Raw genomic sequence first — 20,143 nt, 5'->3', positions numbered from 1 at the left:
TATTTATTTTGCAGCCGTCATTTGATCTTTTGTTTTGTTTATTGTTTACTTTTATATAACTGGAATTGTATGATTTCTTGTTTTGTTTTATTAACTTCCCACTCAGTCAATGTAACGGAACCAAACCAAATCGAAGAAGTTAGACCAAACACACACGCATGTCCAGGAATTGCATTTCGATGGTCAAAACGAAAAGCTCCTCTGCTAATTCATAAGTAACAAATGAAAAACTAAAATAATTAATAAATCAACATGCAATTAACTTGATTATTTTTTTAAAAAACCATTTAAAGACTACTGATCGGAATTCGTATTCCGCATGTTTTCTGACCAAAGTGGGCAGGAAATAAAATTACTGGTCCCAACTAAACCATGATATCAGGTGAAATGCAATAATTGATTTGTGTCCAACTCTTGCCACAGCTGCAAACTAAAAACAAAAAGAAAATAAATTGCATTGCAACAATAAACATTTAACTATATAGCAATTGAGGAGGATTGCCCTTAACCGATTTATTTGTTTGGGGCGCCATCGTTGGCTTACAAATTACATTAAAAAACTATCTAATTAGCAATATGAAACGTGACGACCTTCGTCCATAAAATTGAACAATAAGAATTCCCAAAACAAAAACTTGACCACGCAATAGGCTGGCTTTGACTATGTTTTATTTTTTTGGTCTTATTTCTTATTTTTTTTGTTTGTTTTGTTGATTTCCCGATTTCGTGCTATTAATTTGCATTACGCCAATGTTTTTCTTTGGCTTTATTTTATGAAGATTTATAACATTTATGGCCATAATCGTCGGCTATTACAACATTTGGAGCAGGTCTGCAGTCGAAGACCCATACCAAAAGACCAACCTCCAGTCACGTCCAAGAGCAAGATAAATGCGAATATTAAGCGCAAAACAGAGAGAAAGACTGAAAGAGAGAGGCAGAGAGAGACAAAGAGAAGCCGGCTTAAAAGCTTGGCTCAAAGCTTTTTTTTTTTTTATTGACTCTTCTTTGTTTACACATGAAACCGTTATCACACAATTCAAGGTCTCTGGTGAATGAGAGGGAGAGAGAGACAGGGAAGAGTCCCCCTAATGAAAAAGAGAGTGAATTCACATTTCGCTCTCATTTCGCCGGCTGCACCTGCGTATATTTAACCGTAGGTTCCCAATCTTCACAGCGACAGTCGTTTCCACGCAAGTGACCAAAGTGGTCCCTCCAGCCACATACAATCTTCAATCTTTCTTCTGGTGTGAAAAGTGCATAATTAATAAAACGAATTCGCTTGGTGCCAATATCATTTAAACAAATTTGAGCTGAATCCGGGAGACATGAGGATCCAGCGGCATATTGTGGTAATTAAAAACATTAAAGACAAAAGACCAAGAGTGAAATGTGGCAGAAAATATCGAAACCTATGCGGGTGGTGGCGTTTTACGCATGGCCAAGTGGAACTAATGTAGTTGAAGTTGGTGCAATTTTTACAATAATATAATCATCTATTTGCATATTATGAAAATTAGTTGCCGCATAGAAAAATTGTCTTTCAAATTGCGAAAATAAACTTTACTTCAGGTGTTAACATACATTCGTTTCAACTCAAATTTTCAACTAATTGAGGAATTATCTAGGCTATTTATTATATCATCATCAAGAGGGAATTAGATCTTTTTGCATTATGTTTCTTTACTATCACATTAAATATTTAATGCATATATGAAATCAATAATTAATGTCTATAAGGTAATTTTTAAAGGTCAACTGTCAAGATTTTTTACAAAATTGTGAAAATTTAACAAAATGCAACTAAAGAATAAGAAAAGTTAGGAATAAAATACAACATATTTAATGCTCAAAAGAAATTGATAGAAATCAAGCAAAATGAATAATCAAACCATTATTTGGCCAGTTCTAGGTATAATGTATAATAATATTTTTTTAATTTTAGTTTAGGTTTTTTGCTCTTAGGAAAACTAAAATTTAAAACAATAGTTGTATTTATTTTAGACAGAAAGCCGGGAAATATAAAGCTTTGGTAAAATTCGAAAAGGTTCCTTAAAATGCAGAGAATATGACAAATTTTATCAACAAAATTTTCAAAACTATACAATATACAAATTGGAATAAATTTATTTTTCCAAAAATGATCGTTTTTTCATTAAGTTTGAGAGTTATTTTAATGATTAAGATTTTCTAAGAACCAATTTAATATAGATTATTAATTTTGTGCTTTTTATACATGTAGAAAAGTATTAATATTGAAAGAAGTTCAGAAAGAAAGGCTTGAAAAGGTATACAAATTATATAATCGATAAACAATTTGAAAACTATGAAATAACACTCAGATATTTATCAAGTTCCTTTAGCTATCGGTTTATGTCTTAGATGAATAACCAGTACATCTTTTATAGAATTATCTTTCCTCTATTCAACCTATTCTATTCATGTTATTTAGCTACTCATTAATATTCAAGGTTATAAAATTATAGAACATTGAATGTTCTTCGGGATCGGATTTGGGATCAATACACTCAAATTAGTAGACAATAGTAGAAAAACTCCTTGCAACAACGATAAAGTTTGATTTTGTTGTCATGTGTTATATTTTAAATATGTATAAGATTCTTTATTTCCTGTTGTTTAATACAAATCAACAATTTACCTCTTACGGAATATTATCCAATAGGTATTTAGCTCATCTAATCAAAACTGAAATCAAAAATTTGAGTTTCTTCTGCAAAACAAAAAAACTTATATATTTTACAGATATATAGGTTCTTTCAATTAAAATGTTCTTCCTTTTTGGACCTTTTGGATTCTTCATAATTTACCTACTTCCATGACATACTTTAATGAATTGCAAAATAAGTATTGCAATTTATTTTTCCAACTCACTTTCATTTGAAAAACAAAACGTTAAAGTCAAGAGTGATGATTTTCATTTTTCACTTGGCAAACACACACTTTCCAGATGATTTGTCAACATCACGTTGCATAGGTTTTCCATTATATGTTGTTTTTTTGTCTTAGGCCAATTCATCTATAACTCTGCCGCCGACATCCAAACGTTGTGCCTAAATACGAAGAGGCGCGATCTCTTCATTAGCGCCTAACCATGAAATGCAATGCATTTATAGACATTTTTTACACTCTTTTCCCTCACGATCGATGATCCAACTTCAAACCAAAAACCAAAGTCGAGATTGGCTTTCACTAACTACCCAGGCCGTATCAGGGGCGGTTCCAACCCACGGAAACTGTGGCGATCAGTATACAATTAGCACTTAATCAATATGCTCTCAAGCTATGAGATAATTTCATTTCAGTTTTTTTCTTTTTGCGCTAATTTTTCTTTCATAATCGATTGACAGTGTACAGATATGGACATGAGTGAGTGTGTGGGGGGAATATGACTATATAGATGACAGTATATATTTGCTTTTGAAATTGTTTTGTGAAATCCCCAAAAACCAAATTAGTTTTGACCTTGTCATATTCTCCAAATAAAGATAATTTGCATAATAAAACATGAACCAGGCCCATCCATGCCCATGCCCATGCTCATGCCCATCCATAGTCAGATCATCTGACATTAGCCGGGCTTTGCCTCTTGACCCAGGTCAGGCACACAGTCAACAAAACAAAATAAAGTTGATCTGCCATAAAAATGTATAAAAACAACAACAAAGATTATGCAATATTTCACTCTTACTTTTGTCTGGTCACAAACAATGCAAAAACTCACGCAGTTCCAAGTCCGAGACGCCGACTCACTGACCCACTTCAGCTTAAACCCGTTTTTGGATATAAGCTTTTTTTTTATTCATTTGTATATTATTTTGGGAATAAAGAATATTAAATTCATTTACATAATTAAATTTTTTTGCCAAATGCTATCGAGTTTGTTGCCTAAGTCTTTCGTTTTCTTTCTCTCTCTTTCTCTCTTATGTAGTTGGGTCTGCTCGGTGTGCTCTCTGTGGCGATTGCTGGCAGTCAATCTAAAGCTGTGGTAGATCAACAGGTCGCCGACTCTCAGGTGAGCAGCAAAAGCGTTGCCCAGCAACGCATTGACTTTGGTCTCAGTGACCATATTGTCCATGAGCATCATGTGCATGAGCATCACGAGCATCATGAACATCATGATCCTGGTTATTGGAAGAAGAAAGTAATCTGGAAAGAAGGCTGGAAGAAAATCTGGAATCCAGCCAAAAAGCAAATATGGAATCCCTCATGGAAGAAGGTAAGTCTAGAATGGAGAATCATCTGACCAAAGAGAAATAAAATGTTTCCTTTTCATAATTTCAGATCTATAAGCCGCATTGGGTAAAGGTGCCCGGCTGGAAAGAGATTCAAGTTCCCGCCTGGAAGCAAATTTGGGTAAGTTCCAGAGATGTTTATTCTCAGAAACTTTATCTAATTAAAATGTCTCCCGTTAGGTGCCCCATTGGAAGGAGATCTTAGTGCCCGCCTGGAAGGAGATTCAAGTGCCAGACTGGAAACAATATTGGACACCAGAATTGGTCAAGGTATAACATGATCAATTCTTTATCTAGCCAAATTATATTAATTCATTCCTTTAGGTTGGCATTCCCGGTGAGAAATATTTGGGCAAGGATCACGATGGTTGGGAATACACTAGCCATGATCTTTGGAAGAAGGTAATAACTACATCTTCAACTACTTTAGTCGAGATTACTAATACAATTCACTTAACAGAAAGTTGTTTGGAAATCCCATTGGAAAAAGATCTGGAAGCCAGCCAAAAAACAAATCTGGGTGCCCGAAAAGAAATTGGAATGGAAAGAAGCCTGGAAACAATACTGGAAACCAGGCAAAAAACAAATCTGGACCGATAAATTGGTAACTATTACAAAGAAAATTAGGCCAAGTTTAAGTTTCTTTAATCACAATTTTCTTTCCACAACACCAAAAGGAATGGAAAGAGGCATGGAAACAAATTTGGGTGCCCGGCTGGAAAGAAATCTGGGTGCCAGGATGGAAGAAAATCTGGAAGCCCGTTGTCATTTCCGAATGGTTCCCCTCACCCGATCATCATGATCATCATCATCACGATGCTGGCTTCGATTGGGATCGCAAAGACGATGCCAAAGACAAGGATAAAGTCGTATGGAAACGGGATGATGCCAATGCTGCAGCCGGTGTACAGCCAACGCCAGTGAAACCAACCCAATTGAAGGCAGTCGATAGTGCCGATTTCCGACCCACAAAGACATCACCAGCCGCCGCCACGCAATCATTCAAATTTCCGGGTGCGTAAAGCGCAGGAAACCTGGAAGTAGCCATCAGCATCAGTAGTAACAACCTTGTAAATAGTTGTAAAATCCAAGTCAATTAGTTCATAAACCTTAGCCTTTTGGCTAGCTCTTTAAATTATCTCTAGACTTAAAACACTGTTTAATTAAACAAACAAAATAAATAATAAATACAATTACAAAATAGATAAACTAACAGTCTTTAGCAATTCCTTTCACTAATGGGACTCCTTTTCCCACTCTTTGGGCGCATTCGGCAGGGGTACCCATTCATTATGTATTGTGGGTGTCCAGACTTTCTTCCACACAGGCTCATAGATGCGTTTGGCTCTCCAATATTTCACCCAGCGTGCATTCCATGTGGTTTTGTTTGTCCAAAAGCCATCAGCCTGTGGATCAACTGTATCTGTATGCCGCACTCTGAAGTTGGGTACGAGTTAGTTAGTTAGGATAAGTGAAAGTAGTCTCTTATGTAATAGAGAAGAAAAAACAACAACAACAACAAACTCACATGGTTGTCGTTTTGCCGCCCAGACAAGTCACTGCCAACACACAGAGCACTAGCACAACGAGCCAAATGAAGCCGCCTCTGTGATCCATGCTCCTTCTGGCCCCCATCATGTTTCGCAATCGAATGATACTTTTTCAACGTTTTCATTTAAGTTTTAAGCAATTTCTGTATTGCCTAATTGTGAATTCAGATCGGCAAATGTCAACAAATGAATTGCAAATTCCCGCACTTGGCACGATCTGAGCGTGAAAATTGTTGTTAAATAGAGTAAAAAACAAAGACAACTTATATAAGATTATGTGTTTTTTTTTCGTTTTCTTTTCTTTCTTTTTAGTTTGGTTTTTGACTTTAATATGCCTAAAAATAAAAACTCTGCAAATCATATATGATATATATATAGTAATACATATATGTATATAGACATTCTATCGAACATATTGCTATAATTCAGATGAAGAAAAAAAATTTTAGTTAACATAACTCCTTTTTTTGTTTTTTAGTTTTTTTTTTTGTCTATATAGCATGCAACTTATATTAAATATATATATGTATATAGATATTGTATAATTCATTGTTTCTATAAACTATTACACTACACTACATAGAGTGCTTAGAGAACTTAAGGCAAATACAAAATTGGTGATAGTGTTATTTATTTCTCTTTTGTTTTTAAAGCCTATAATTTTCGTTTGATTCTTTGTTACAAAGGAAATTTCGAAGTCGAATTCGATTTAATTCAAGCTTAACTATGGCACACAAAACAAAATAAACGAAAACGAAATGAATAAATGTTTTACAATTACAATTGACTTAAGTTTTAGTTGTTGTAAATTTAAATAGACAAAAGATAAACATAAAATGAAAGTTGCCAAGCTTGAGCTGATAGTTATTAGTCTGTGTGTGTGTGTGTTATAGTTTTTCGATCTTTATACATTATTATTCTTGCTCATCCGGTCAGTGTCAGTCTTTTGAAATACCATTTGAAATTGTTTTACAAATCGGTTCGTTTGTTCGTTCTTTATTAATGTTTGTGTGTTTTTGGGTTTCGTTTGGGAATGTTTTTTTTTATTTTTTGCTGATTTGCTTCGTTGTTCTTGATGACTTTTCAAGTTGAGTGAAGTGGAGAGTTCTTGTAGGGTGTAGTAGGAAGGAGCAGTGTGGTGTATAAGCTAATTATAATCTAAACTAAACACAATATGAATACAATTAGATTCGAGACGTTTCGTTGTTGTTGCGCTTGCCTCACTCAAAGGACATCAGATTGGTGGGCAATGGTTTTGGCACCCTTATGGTGGCCAATTTACAAATGGCATTCGACCACAGATGCGTCATATGTGGGCTATCGGTGCGAAATTTATAAATAGTGCCCAATGTTCGATGATACAGCTCAAAGGTATTCTTATGCTTCGTATTATCACTGACATGGGCATACCAACCATCCAGAGGGCATACTTTACATGGTTCTCGCTTGAAATCACTGCGATCGCTACCCTTAAACGATTTGGGGGGAAAATAAACTAAAGAATTCGCCCAGATTTGTAGCCAATAGCGTTGCCATGAGGCCACGGCCGGTTTGCGTCCCTCCTTCTGGACTGTCTTGCGACGTACACATCCCTGCATGGCAGCTGCCGCCTCCGGTGACATTAGATCACAATCGCTGCCCGTAAAATCGTATAACACGCCCTCGGCACTCTCCAACGATGTTAGATCGGCATTGGACAAGGCATCACTGTGCTCCAGCACAGAATCGTCGAGTAGATGATGACGTGGCAATTGTTGATTTTGATCATGCTCCAAATGCAAATGGCCAACATCGCTATGATTATGATTGGGAGCAATCTTGCCAAATATGCTAAATGAAAAAAGTGGGAAGAGAAATGCCATGGATTAGTCAAAGATATTCAGTTTCAATTATTTCATAACCTTCATGCAGACAATCTATATACGTTTTGAAAGTGTATACAATCAATTTAATGGCAACCAAAGACATAAACTGTGTCTGTGTGTGTTTTTTGTCTCGAATGGAATGAGTGAGTTGTGATTTAGCTAAATAAAAAATTGATATTTTCTTCATTTATTTTGAGGTGTAATTGATTTATATTTTTGGGTATGAAGCATTTTTTACTTGGGTCCGTGCACAACAAACAAAATTATAACTTTTAACATTTACCAATGAAATATTTATATATGAACAAAAGTGGAAAACGAATTTAGTCTTTAACTAAAGAATGCAACCAAAATTCTTAGAAATTATTTAACCTTTTAAAAGCTAAACTTGTTTATTTTTTTACTCTCCCAATAGAAGCTAATTGAGCTGTGTTTAGCGACTGATAAACTAAATAATTATATGTCAATAATTATTGCCTTTAATAAGGTATAGTTATAATTTAACCCTTTATTTGTCATCCTTTCTAATAAGAAAATTTGAGCTTCAAAGAAACGTCGAGGACGTGGCCGAAGTCCTCTCCACATCCTACAGCAGTCCATAGCCTTTTAACAGCTGTTTAAAAATATTTATATTAATTAAATGTATATTTCTTGGAAATGATCTTCAAAGTTCTTCTTAACAAACTCCTCCTAAATAAAAATCAATTAAAAACACTCATGTCAAATGACTGTTTGCTTTCAATGAATTTAAGAAAAGATATCAAAAAATTAACATAATTTCTCCGCAATAGAACAACCGAATAGTTTTTAATAATATATTAACGTTAATAAATGAAAATAAAAACATGATACTCAAAGGTTTTTACTAAATAAATGTATAAGTTTGTAATATCCAAACAAAAATGCACAGATCCAAAGTGAAGAACTATAGCTTTGTCATTAATTCATGAATTTTTCAATTTATATTTCAAATTACATACTATTTCTTATCTGCCCATAGCAAAAAAAACCGCACAACCAATTTAAAACAATTTAGTAACACCTTCATATTTAGCATTATCTAAAGACTAGACGTTGGCGATGATGTTTACGAGGCCCCTTTTAAATCACTTCAAGCCAAAATCAAATAATGTGGGCAAGTTTTATTTTTAACAATGAAAACATTAATCAGAACAAAATAGTTCAACATATAGAAATTAATCCAGCCCTGGACAGTAGCACAGACAGTTAGTTCCATTGCAATGATCGCATGCAAGCATTTGGCCACGCATAATCTATTCTAATAACTTCTTCGAGGATAATTAGGGTCCATTTTTCCACAGCGGCAGAGACAATTCCTTCCAACACAACTACCGTGAAAACAATGTTCCTCAATCATACAGAATTCATTACATTCTCTGGAAGAATCTACATTTTTCTTGCACACATGATCATATATTCTATATTGTGCGGAAATTGAAGAGACAAAACAGCTTATGATGGCATAAACCAAAAAAAACATAATGAACTAGGAAGAAAAATAAGAAAACAATAATAAATTTATTTATTTGTATAAATTCAACTGCTACCTTCATTTTGTAATTGACTTTTACCGACTCTCTGTATTCGCCAAGCTTTTCGATGGAACTGTTCTAATGTGTTGAACCTGTGGTTACATTTTATACATTTTGACTTGCTGATAATATTATAATTTTTCTTAATTTATTTTCGAAAAATCAAGGGAATCGAAAACAGAATAAAGTTGATAAAAAGACAGATTAACGCTTTTAATAAATAATATAAATTTGTAACACACAAGATACACCCTAGAGATAGCCTTTAAACTTTCCTTTAATCTTATTGTTAGTCATTAAAAGAAATAAAGTGAATATTCATTTACTTCTGAGTTGATTATCAGAAAAAAAAAAAATTAAAAGCATTTTATTTTACATTTTGTAAATTCCGTTTCCCAATTCCCTTACGCGAACCAATAATAGAACTTGTCTTAAAAATGGGAATGGGAATGGGAACTTGTCTTAGAAATGGCAGAACCAACCCCAGGATTAAGCTTAAGTACTAGACTAAGAAATATATCTCAAACTTGTTGTTAGGCTATAAGTTACTCTACTCTTGATTCAACAAATATATTAAACGTTAAAATAAAAAAATAAAAACATTTTGTATAAAATCCCTTTATCTATTATATTAAGGTATAAAAAAATAATTAAAGTGTTTTAATGCAGAATTTTTGGTTGCATTCCCTAATTAAGAGTAAAATATTTCCCACATTTTGTATTAAGAAAATCATAACGACAAGCTTGAGCAATATGTATGTATGTACACATGTCACATAGGACTTTGGGACTCTGGAACTCACCGACGGCATCTGCAACGCTTGTTGGAGATTGTGCCAATGCCCGGCGCAATCATCACAATGCAGCATTGACATTTTTGAGCAAAATTGCGTGGCAAACTGCTGCTGCGAAATCTATATAATATAGATTTATTTTATGTTTTTAGATGATGCCGTGAAAAGAACGAGAATTTTACAAGTGAAACAACACACACAAAAAAAAAAAGAAAACAAAAGCCAAAGAAAAAAACAAAATGCAAAGTCAGTTAAAATAGTTGACCATTCTTGATTCTTGATTTTGCTTTTTATGATCTTTGGGCGATGATGGGTGGGGCGGGGCGTGGGGTTGTGTATAACCAATACATTTGGACGCAGTGATTTGAGAGATTGAGGGGTTGAATGAATGAACGATGTGAGGAAAAGGTTTGTACTTACTTGGTGCCCAGACTGCGGCATTTGCGATGACCTGGCACGAATTTGGTGCCACTGGCCATGCGCATAGATCCAATTGTTTTAGCTGGCGAGAGATTCAAACAGCCCAAGGCTGGTGTCACAGTTTCCACATTGAACGATTCCTTCGAACTGCATGACGACGAACTGGGCCCACACGACGGTGAAGTGGGCTCCAGACTCAAAGAGCGTCTATTAGATGTGGAGACAAATGGAATTAATAAATAAATCTCATTCTTTGAATCCCAAAACTCACTTATATTGTTCCTCTTCGAATATATTTTGCAACTCTTCAATGTAACGTATCGATGTGAGATACTTTTGGGTTATATCATGCGGTTGAATTTGCTTATAATCAGATTGCTGATAGTTCGAGATGACACGGAGTATATTATTCATTTTATTTCGTCGCTGCTCTGGCTCTAGGCCACCCTTATGGGGATGGGCCAGATCAATGTAGATTAGATCGGTGAGAAATAGACCCAAATATGGTATACAAGGCAGGCGTAAACTTTCCAAATAGGCACGCAAATTCGCCCAATTATTTTGCTCGCTAAAAATATCCTTTAATCGTTCGAAACTCTGACGATCCTTTTTGGAAAGACATGCCCAGGTTTTGTTTAAACGATAGATACTTGCACTCTGCATGGCCGAAATGATAGCAAATAATGAATGCAGATTGTTAAGTTCATGTAGTTTTTTGGCCACCTGAAAAAGAACAACACAAAAATTTATACATATTTCTCATCTCTCATTCTCCTTCACTTCTCACTTTGATGAAATGCGTCATTATTTCGGCACGCTGTTTGGGTTGTTCGGCATTTAATATCTCCTGTACGGTCCAAAAGCTGGTGTGATTAAAACGCTTGGTAAATGCCACTATATTTGGTGTCACAACATGTTTATCCTTTTTGGTCCAAGCACAACTGCTTAGCTCATCGGGCTGTATCATGGCAAAGACGGGAAAATCAAGCAAAGTTATCTGATTGGCCAGAACATCGGCGGGCACACGCAAAGCACTCAAAATAACATTATCCAATTGTTTTATAGAGGCATGAGCTGGAAGGCTTTGAGATTTGGACGGCAGCGGAGTATTTGTTCTGAAAATATCGAAAAATTCATTAAATCATTGATTCAATTTGAAAATTTACGTTATACTTACGCCATGCTATAGTAACAGCCCGGAGAATCAGGAGATGAGGAGAAACTATTGAGACAACCTATAGAGTTTTTGCGTCGTGTACTTTTAATATTTAAAGTTTTCGCCTCGCCAGCATGTAGTGCATCCTTTTGACCCTTGACCTTATCCATGTCCCTGATGCAGGACATGGTATGAGCATTGCCATTCGTTAGAGGTGGACTACGCTGTTTGGTTGGCCTTGCAGCAGCAATCTGTGTGGCTGCATACACTGGCATTGTGCTAGCCGTTGTATAACCATTATAATCTGTAGCGGCGGGTTTTCTGCTTAACTACAAACAACAAGCAAGTTGATTTACTTTAACTAGGAAAATGAATTTCTTAGTCTTACCTCATTGTAACGCAGATTATCCGTGGATAAGTCGCGCGAGATTTCCGAGTAACGCATCATGGCAAGCAAATCCAACAATCAACTCCACACTGCAAGCAACACAAAAATTTATAAATTTATTAACTTTTCTTTTTTTTCTGGTGATAAATTTTTGGCTTTATTATATAGGCATTTTGTGCGTTGTGTTCCGCACAATAGACTGATGGCTTTTTGTTTACTGAAATAAAAAATGAAATTTTTTTCGGTTGTTTTTATGTTTGTTCTGCATTGTGGTTTTTGTATTGCAGCAAACTGTAGCTTCTGGCACGCTTCGTTGCCTCGTCGAATGAGTCACGAACCAATAAGACTCAGAAGACCTGGACTCTAGCTCTCGGTGGTCTGCTCTTTTATGGTAGCAGTCGAATGGGTTTGGTTTCCCGTCATCATCACAGACACAGAGAGGGGGAGGTTTAGACTGACAAAAGAAAAAAAAACACAAAAACCTGGACTGCAACTGGACTGACTGACTGAACTGCAGTCGATTGGACTGTTGGCGGTCAGCGGAAAGTTTTTAGTGTTGTTTTGTTTTGTTTCACACACAAAAAACGAAAGAAAAAAAACAACAACATTTTAGTTCATTGAACTCGACCCACGATGAGCGCCAGTTTCCGACTGTTTCAGTGTGAAATGCATTGACAAGAAAGTTAACTAGGTTACATATGCATTTTCTCAATAAATCTATATATAAGTAGATACCTATATATATTTTTTTTGTATTTGTCACGAATGCCATACATTCTATAGTGACTGAGCTGACCTCGTCTAATTAATTTCAATTAAGACATAATCATTTTCAAAGAAAATAGCTGATCAAAAGCAATGACGTCCATCTTTCTTTTCTGCCCCATCTTCTCCTCAGTTCTCTCTTGTTTCTCTTGATTATTCGATTTTAGAAAAATGGCAAGACCAATAAATATATATCCAATTAAAACGCAAACACACATTAGAAGCAGACTAAACTGTTTACAGAGTCCCCCACACACACACACATATATATATACTATCTGTATATATAGACCAGATGATATGGTATGCATTAATAATCCCATTTAATTTCAGTTGGTTTTCTTTCAATGACTTTTATGTGGCGGAAATTCAATATGAATTACGAGGACGGTTTAAAATAAGCAACATTTTCTTACGACTTCCCGAAACTGTCTGATAAAATTGCATTGTTTTTATGAGAAAATGGGAATTCTGTTCTGCCAAACGCAATGTAACCCAGCTCTCCAGTCCCTTATATCTTGAGATAAGAAAACTACATATAATATGGTTTATTCTATACTCCATAGCCCCTCAAGTATCAGCACTCTGTCAACTGTTTTACTGGAAACAATTTTAAATACAGCATAATATTTAAAAATATGCAAGTTCTGATTGTGAGTATTCCAAACTCGTTCTCTTAACTTTATAATAATTTAAAGCTTAATTTACGAAGTCTTCAAACTTGTAAGTCTTCAAAAGTATCTATCCCTTTTTTGAGTTTATATATTTTGTTTATTTCTTAACGAAATTTTTAAACCGTTTTCCATCTTTAAAACTTAAGAAATGTTAAGTTCTCTAATCAAACTCTCCAATTGAACTTTTAAAAGATTATAAGCTACATTAAAGTATACATTAACTTAGTGTTGCATAATGACGATGACAGATTAATATTTGCCCCAACTCTACACCTTTAAAATTAACCGAAATAAGCCGAAATAGACCGAAATATTCCAAAACATGTATTCAAAATAAGAACTATTTAAAATGGTTCACTAGTCTCCACTTTTCAAAAATACCTTTACAAAGAAAGCAAATTATAGATAAAAACTCTACAAAAAAGTCTCTTATTTTTTGCTGAACTAATTTCCACTTTTGAAATTAACTTTCGAAAATCTTCAATATTCAAAATTTGCATATTTAAAATGCACAAAAAGTATGATATATTAAAACTATTCGCAGGTCTCCAATTTTAAAAAATATTGTTACAAAGTAATTATTGCTCAAAATAAAGCGACAAAAAGATTAGAGTCACTTTAAAGTCTCTGTCCATTAAACTAACTAATTTCCACTTTTTAAATTAACTCTCCAAAGTCTCAAATATTGAAAATGATGCTCAAGTGTGTAACAATGTAAACTTAATCCACAAACTACAAAAAATATTATAAATTAAAACTCTACATAAGTCTCCAATTTTAAAAAATATCTTTACAAAGTCATTGAGGTTCAAAATGAAGCAAAAAAATTTATTTAAACTTTACAGAACAATCTCCGTCAATTAAATTAACTAATCTCCACTTTTTAAATGAACTCTCCAAAGTCTAAATAATTATAAAAAGGTCAAGTTTATTGCTTAGGAAATTTAATAGACACAGTACACACTGAACCATAATATATTTAAACTCTCCACAAGTCTCCACTTTTCAAAAACATCTTCAAAGCTTAAAATAAAGCTCAAAACAAATACAACACCACAAATATTACAGAAAAATGCTTATAAATCTAAATACAATAGATAAAAAGTCCACAAAAAAAACTTTTAAAATCTCAATAAAATTAAAAATTAATTTTTGATTGGTTTTAAATACAAAATTTTGCTAACAAAGAACAAGCATCAACAATTTGAAACGCATATTTCTGAAATACTCTACAAAAGTGTACAAATAATAAGTAGAGATAACGCTTGGCAAAAATTTCCATTTCAATATTACAAAAGAAAAGTATTTTCAATTCCACATATGCCTCAAAGAAATATTCAATTTGCAGTGCATTTGAAAAAATATACAAAACAGATCTGATACAGGTACCTATACACATACATATATATATATGCATATATAAACATATGTACATATGTTTCTTAGTGTACATCATATGTATGTACATGGATAAAAATAATAAGGAAAACAAAAAGCGAACACAAATCAGACAAACAAACAGCGCAAAATAAATTCGTTTCCAACTGAGAGAAAAGGCAAAAACCTCAGACAGACTGCCTCAAGTTTTCGGCCAAATGGACTTTATTGACTATTTGAACTATTCACATTGCTGAGCATATGTCCATATATACAGACAGATATTTGACTAGATGGAATATACTCGTGCAATATATTAAGATTCGCATACAGATTGGCTGGATGAAAAGATACATACAACAACAGAAACCGAAAATTGATGGAGAGATATCAAATGCAATTAAAGCCAAAACAATTAACTCACATCATGTGTTCTTGGCTCTGAGTTATGGCATATAAAATTCGATTCGGTTCCTGTACACATACATACATATATAATGTAAATAATTTAACCCACTTGCTATAGCTTTCCTTCCTTTTTTAGCTCATTGTAATCTTTGATGTTGCTATTTTTTTCTGGATGATACACCTTATAGATATATATTTAGTTGGTATTAGTAGGTGGCTAAGGTATTTGTGGTCAACAAGAACATTCATTTTTGTTCTTTTTGGGAAGAAGGGACGCCCACCTAACCAGACAACTCAATACTAGTATGTTTATTGTTTTTACATAAATTTCCTGAAATGAAAACAAACAAAACAGCTGCCGAACAGAACAAGGAGAAGAAGAAGTTCACAATTTCGAGGAAATCGCGTATTGCGTGCACAATTTGTTTATCAGAATCTCAGGCAATTGTATTTAAATAAAATACAAACATATATATATATATATGTATATGTACACATATCTATGTAGAAAACGCAACATTTCTGTGTTGGCGTTTAATTTTCCATTGATAAATCTCGGCGTGGGTTGACCATTAAGGAATTTCAATCGTCCCATATCTCCCGGGGGGGAAATAATGTTAATCTATTTGTTTTCTTGCCCTTTTTTTTGTGCTTACTTTAATCTTATTTTTGCCAAAATGACTTCAGTTAACCCTGAGAGGCTTTAGAGAGAGAGAGGAAGAGCGCTTTCTTTTTTTGACAGAGTGGGCAAGGTCAGCTCTCGGGGGTTGGCTTCATTATCATCAGCAAGTGTCGTCGTCAAGTTCATTAACCCATTGAGATTTCAGAAATATTTCTACACAATTTACTGTATTTTCTATATATGTAATATTAACCTTCTGCTTAAGTTTATTAAAGATTATAAAAATATGGAGACTAGCCAACATGTTTGTGTCTGAATTCCCCACGCAAAGGAATTTTCTAAAAACCGTAAGCAATTTTACGTTAATTTTCCAAATTATTGAAATCATTTTCTATATTTAATTAGATAATTAAGTGTTAAAACCTTGTTTGTTTCATTCAATGTGAGATGATTCATCTTAAGTAATGAGTTGTTCCCTACATTCATGAACTTTATTGACTAATGCGTGAATTTCATTATATTATTGGGAAATAGCAATTGGAAATTTAAGATATCTAAATGATTTAAAGGCATTAATTATTGATTTGATTGACCTCATGTCATTACAACTCTCTAAAATGAATCCTAGTCAACATGTCATATAGTCATGAGATCTACATTGAAAGAGTTTTTTACTTATGTGAGCAATTTTCACAGTTGACTTTTCCTTGGATTAACTTATCTTTCATTTGGAGTATTTCTCTGTAAAATCCTCTTCTAGAGCGATCAAAAACCATCACAAAGTTGGGTATTACCCTCAAAGTGTATAGCTTTGTCTTCTCAGTCTTATCAGCAGTATAATGACAAGTGACTCAGTATAGCAGATCAGAAATAATCATACTTTTTAAAAAAAAAATTACACAATTATTTGAACGTTGTTAAAAATTTATAATCAGAGCACCGCTCTTGCATTACTTATTATGATTAAATGGGATTTTGGGATCAAAACCATCTTGAGCTTAATCATTTAAAAAAAAAATAGGTTTCCCTATTATAGGGATTATATACTTATATACTTATAATACAAAACGATTATAAGGTGCACGAAATAAGTAAGTGGAACACTAAGTGGTTATAACAACTGAACTGAACCGCTTAAAATATAAAAATAAAACAAATTGGTTTCTAAAAAGTTTTTGTTTTATCAAAACTGGGTTTTAGCCGGCTGGAGGTCAAAAAATCATACTAATTTATACGATTTCTAATCATAGGCAGCACAGAAGGTGAGCAGGTTGTCTGTAATATCTATTTCAAGAACCAAAGAATCCAGAGTTGTAATGGCCATACCATATCTTCAACGCTAAAAGTAGTTGGGAATTTAAACAACATAAAGCGAAAAAAGAACGGCCTACCCTTGGGCGCCATCAGTATTTGTGTTTTGTTTTATGTTTAGAAATTTATTTCAGCCCATTTAAATCGGAAAAAGTTTCGGACAAACAAAAAAGAAACAAAGTAATTTCAAACGAAGTAAATAACTGGAAAAAAATGTACCTATAATTTGGGGTTTAATTTAAATTACTTTACACTATAGAAATTATGTGGAAACCCTTCTGGTTTTTACCTATTTCAACATACGATCTGCCATTTAAATCAACAAGTTTTGGAGCATTTGAATATCCAATTTGTCCTATTGAATAATGTTCTTATAAGCCTTTTAAAATTTTCAAACTGGCATAAGCCCGTTAAATCAAGATGCACCAAAGATTTTATATCAGATTTGGGTCCGAACTACTTGCTGAACAGTCTAAAAAAAGAATTTGAGAGACTTTATAAGCTTCTATGAGTTTTGCTGTATGTGTGGGTGCATTATCCTGATTTCAAATAAGTATCATAGTAAAAATTGTATAAGGATTTTGTTTGACTCCCGGTTTTTTTGGTTGAAATTGTTAAAAAATCTGCTTAAGTTAATAATTAAGTCTGATCGAATTCCTCTCAATCTATTAAAATTAAAACCAAGGGATTTTCTTTATTTTAAAGTTTTCCCAAATGTTCGAAATCGATATATTCATATTTTATTCCTTCATTTACTTATTTGTCTCTTATAAAATGAAATATGTAATTATTCAATACGGAAAATCCAACTTTTGTATATGTATTTTTAGAATGATCTTTATTTGGTCGTCTTTGTCAAGTACAAAGAACATTTATAAATAAGTAGAATCAAGCTGAATGTCAATTGTATGCACTTTCGATTTACTTGCTGCTCGTTACGAAAACTATGTAGCACAGTGTTATTAACCTTCCGCCTATGATTATTAAAGATTATAGCCAATACATATGTATATACATGTGTTTGAATATGAGTTCGGAGCACTATTTTTTCATTGAGAACTAAAGAATACTGCGGTTTGCTTTTCACTTTTTCGACTTATCAGCATTTCAAGTGCAATTGCCGTCTGACGGCGTTATCTATATATACATATGTATGTATGTTTATGTACATATGTACAAACAAAATGATACTATGTATGTGTCCGTATTTAATATGTATATATGCGATTGTAATTGCATACAATGAGACTCTGGGTAATAAGAGAAACTACGTACAAAACAAAAGCTTAGAAAAGCAAAGAAGGAAGGCCGCCAAAGTGAGCTGAGGTTTTTGTAGTTTTTCTACGTTCTATGTGTGTGTGTGTGTGATGTGATGGCAGAAGTGGGTCACTCTTCAAGACAATGATCATCATGATGCTGATGATGAAGATTAGAGTGAACCCAGAAATGCCAAATGAAACCAAATCATTTAAACATTTTCTGGTTTTCTTTCAAGTGGATGCTGTACTTAAGTCGAACTGGAGAGCCTTGAGCCTTGTCTGACCCAAGGGCGTAGTGTTGGAGGGGCAGAGCTCAACACATATGTTTGTTCCCCCTTCCCAATGAGATCCTGACTACGCCCTTGGCCTTGCTCAGAGAAACATCTGTCTTTACATCCTGCTATTCTGTTGCTTCTTCTTCTTCATCATCTTCTTTTGGGTCGTTCAGCAACAGCTGGAAAACATTTACAAGGGAAATAAGAAACCTACAAATTCGTCAAGGGGCGTTGCTGTAGCTATCTCGCTCTCACTTGGTCCCTCTTTCTATCTCTATATGTGTGTGTGTGTATCTGATAACAAATTTACTTATCAGATGATCTAGAGTTATGCGTAACTGATTTCTATTTTATTGTTTTTTTTTTGTTTTTAATTTTTTATCGATTTCACACTCAGCATTAAGAATGATTCATACACCATGTTAGCCGGTAATTGGAAGGAAGAAGAAAAGGAACCAAGGATGGGGCAATCAAACACCAAAAAAAAAAAAAAACACCCTAACTAAATCGATAGCCATGAAATATACTTCACCTCTTCCCCTCCCTCCTTGCCCCTCTCTCTCTTTCACTGTTCACATACACGCAATTTTTTTCATCCCGTTTTGTATGCAAAGTTTCGGGTGAGGGAGGCACCCGCCCTAATCCCCTACTCACCCAGCCCCTCACAAAAACCACCCTCAGTCCACCTCTTTACCCAGTTTCGTAATCATTAGCAGCGGCGGCGTCGTTGGCCCCAAATGAAAATTGCACTTGATATGGTTTTCTTTTTTGTATTATTTTAAATGCCTCGACGGAGAGACAAGACTACGACAAGCAAAGAACAAAACAACAACAACAACAACGAGACTTTGCATTTTGTTATTTATAGTTGGTGGGGTCGCCCAAGCATTACCCCCTCGGGCGTCCACTGTACTGCTTTCTCGCTCTATCGCACACACACTTACTCAAATTCGTTTTATTGGCATATTCTTAACTCAAAATTTTTGTCACGCCTCTAATTTTGTTTAATTTCCACATGAGGCACACACGCGCACACTTAATATACCATTAGAATTATAATACACTTATTGGCTTCGTTTAATTATTATTGCTTCTCTTGTGTGTGTGTTCAATAGGACCGCGCGCAAGTTGTTTTTTTCACGCCGAAAACAAAAACAACAATGAGAATTAGAGCTGAAAAAAACAACGATGGTACTATCGATACATCGATGGTTTTGTATTTGTATATCGATATCGATGGCCAGCACTATCGATGTTTTTATTTTTTTTGCAATTTAAATTGGAAAGTGGAATTTCTAATTGACAGTAAATATTATCTTCTTTACAAAGTTTCTTTAGGGTTGTTCATCGGACACGGAAGTTGAAAAAAAAAATGTCCAACAAATTTCTATGTGTGCCTGCATCGTCCTGCGAATCTGAACGATTATTTAGCACGGTAGGCCAAATAATATCTTTGAAATCTAGTGTCGTAAA

The 20,143-nt window shown here is 34.1% G+C and overlaps 3 protein-coding genes and 1 long non-coding RNA gene across 6 annotated transcripts; 1 reads left to right on the top strand and 3 right to left on the bottom strand.

Annotated features, from left to right (window-relative positions):
* Positions 1 to 1,328: 1,328 nt before the first annotated feature.
* LOC6640051 lies at positions 1,329 to 5,310 on the top strand. Its single transcript, XM_002063164.2, has 7 exons — positions 1,329 to 1,352; positions 3,950 to 4,237; positions 4,303 to 4,374; positions 4,434 to 4,523; positions 4,578 to 4,655; positions 4,714 to 4,857; positions 4,931 to 5,310. Exons 1-7 carry the CDS (start codon positions 1,329 to 1,331, stop codon positions 5,273 to 5,275), a joined length of 1,041 nt encoding a protein of 346 aa, XP_002063200.1. The 3' UTR covers positions 5,276 to 5,310.
* Positions 5,311 to 5,470: 160 nt separating this feature from the next.
* On the bottom strand, positions 5,471 to 5,954 carry LOC6640052. The gene is made up of 2 exons (XM_002063165.4): positions 5,782 to 5,954; positions 5,471 to 5,690 (listed from the first exon to the last, which is right to left on the bottom strand). The coding sequence occupies exons 1-2, from the start codon at positions 5,889 to 5,891 to the stop codon at positions 5,489 to 5,491; spliced, it is 312 nt and encodes a 103-aa protein (XP_002063201.3). The 5' UTR covers positions 5,892 to 5,954; the 3' UTR covers positions 5,471 to 5,488.
* Positions 5,955 to 6,417: 463 nt separating this feature from the next.
* LOC6639933 (ras-specific guanine nucleotide-releasing factor RalGPS1) lies at positions 6,418 to 19,820 on the bottom strand. 3 transcript variants are annotated; one of them, XM_002063166.4, is made up of 8 exons: positions 19,615 to 19,820; positions 11,980 to 12,068; positions 11,613 to 11,920; positions 11,223 to 11,550; positions 10,707 to 11,158; positions 10,436 to 10,642; positions 10,025 to 10,135; positions 6,418 to 7,633 (listed from the first exon to the last, which is right to left on the bottom strand). In XM_002063166.4, exons 2-8 carry the CDS (start codon positions 12,037 to 12,039, stop codon positions 7,024 to 7,026), a joined length of 2,076 nt encoding a protein of 691 aa, XP_002063202.1. In that variant the 5' UTR covers positions 12,040 to 12,068; positions 19,615 to 19,820; the 3' UTR covers positions 6,418 to 7,023. The 3 variants fall into 3 exon arrangements, with proteins under 3 accessions (XP_002063202.1, XP_015034209.1, XP_046866139.1); XM_047010183.1 differs by lacking the exon at positions 6,418 to 7,633 and adding an exon at positions 8,260 to 8,281; XM_015178723.3 differs by lacking the exon at positions 10,025 to 10,135.
* On the bottom strand, positions 8,796 to 9,310 carry LOC124460032. The gene is made up of 2 exons (XR_006953989.1): positions 9,237 to 9,310; positions 8,796 to 9,175 (listed from the first exon to the last, which is right to left on the bottom strand). It is a non-coding gene; the product is annotated as an uncharacterized LOC124460032 (long non-coding RNA).
* Positions 19,821 to 20,143: the final 323 nt, after the last annotated feature.

This window comes from Drosophila willistoni (genome assembly GCF_018902025.1).
Source record: "Drosophila willistoni isolate 14030-0811.24 chromosome 2L unlocalized genomic scaffold, UCI_dwil_1.1 Seg196, whole genome shotgun sequence".
NCBI classification, from domain to species: Eukaryota; Metazoa; Arthropoda; class Insecta; order Diptera; family Drosophilidae; genus Drosophila; species Drosophila willistoni.
This window is presented reverse-complemented; position numbering and strand designations above follow the sequence as displayed.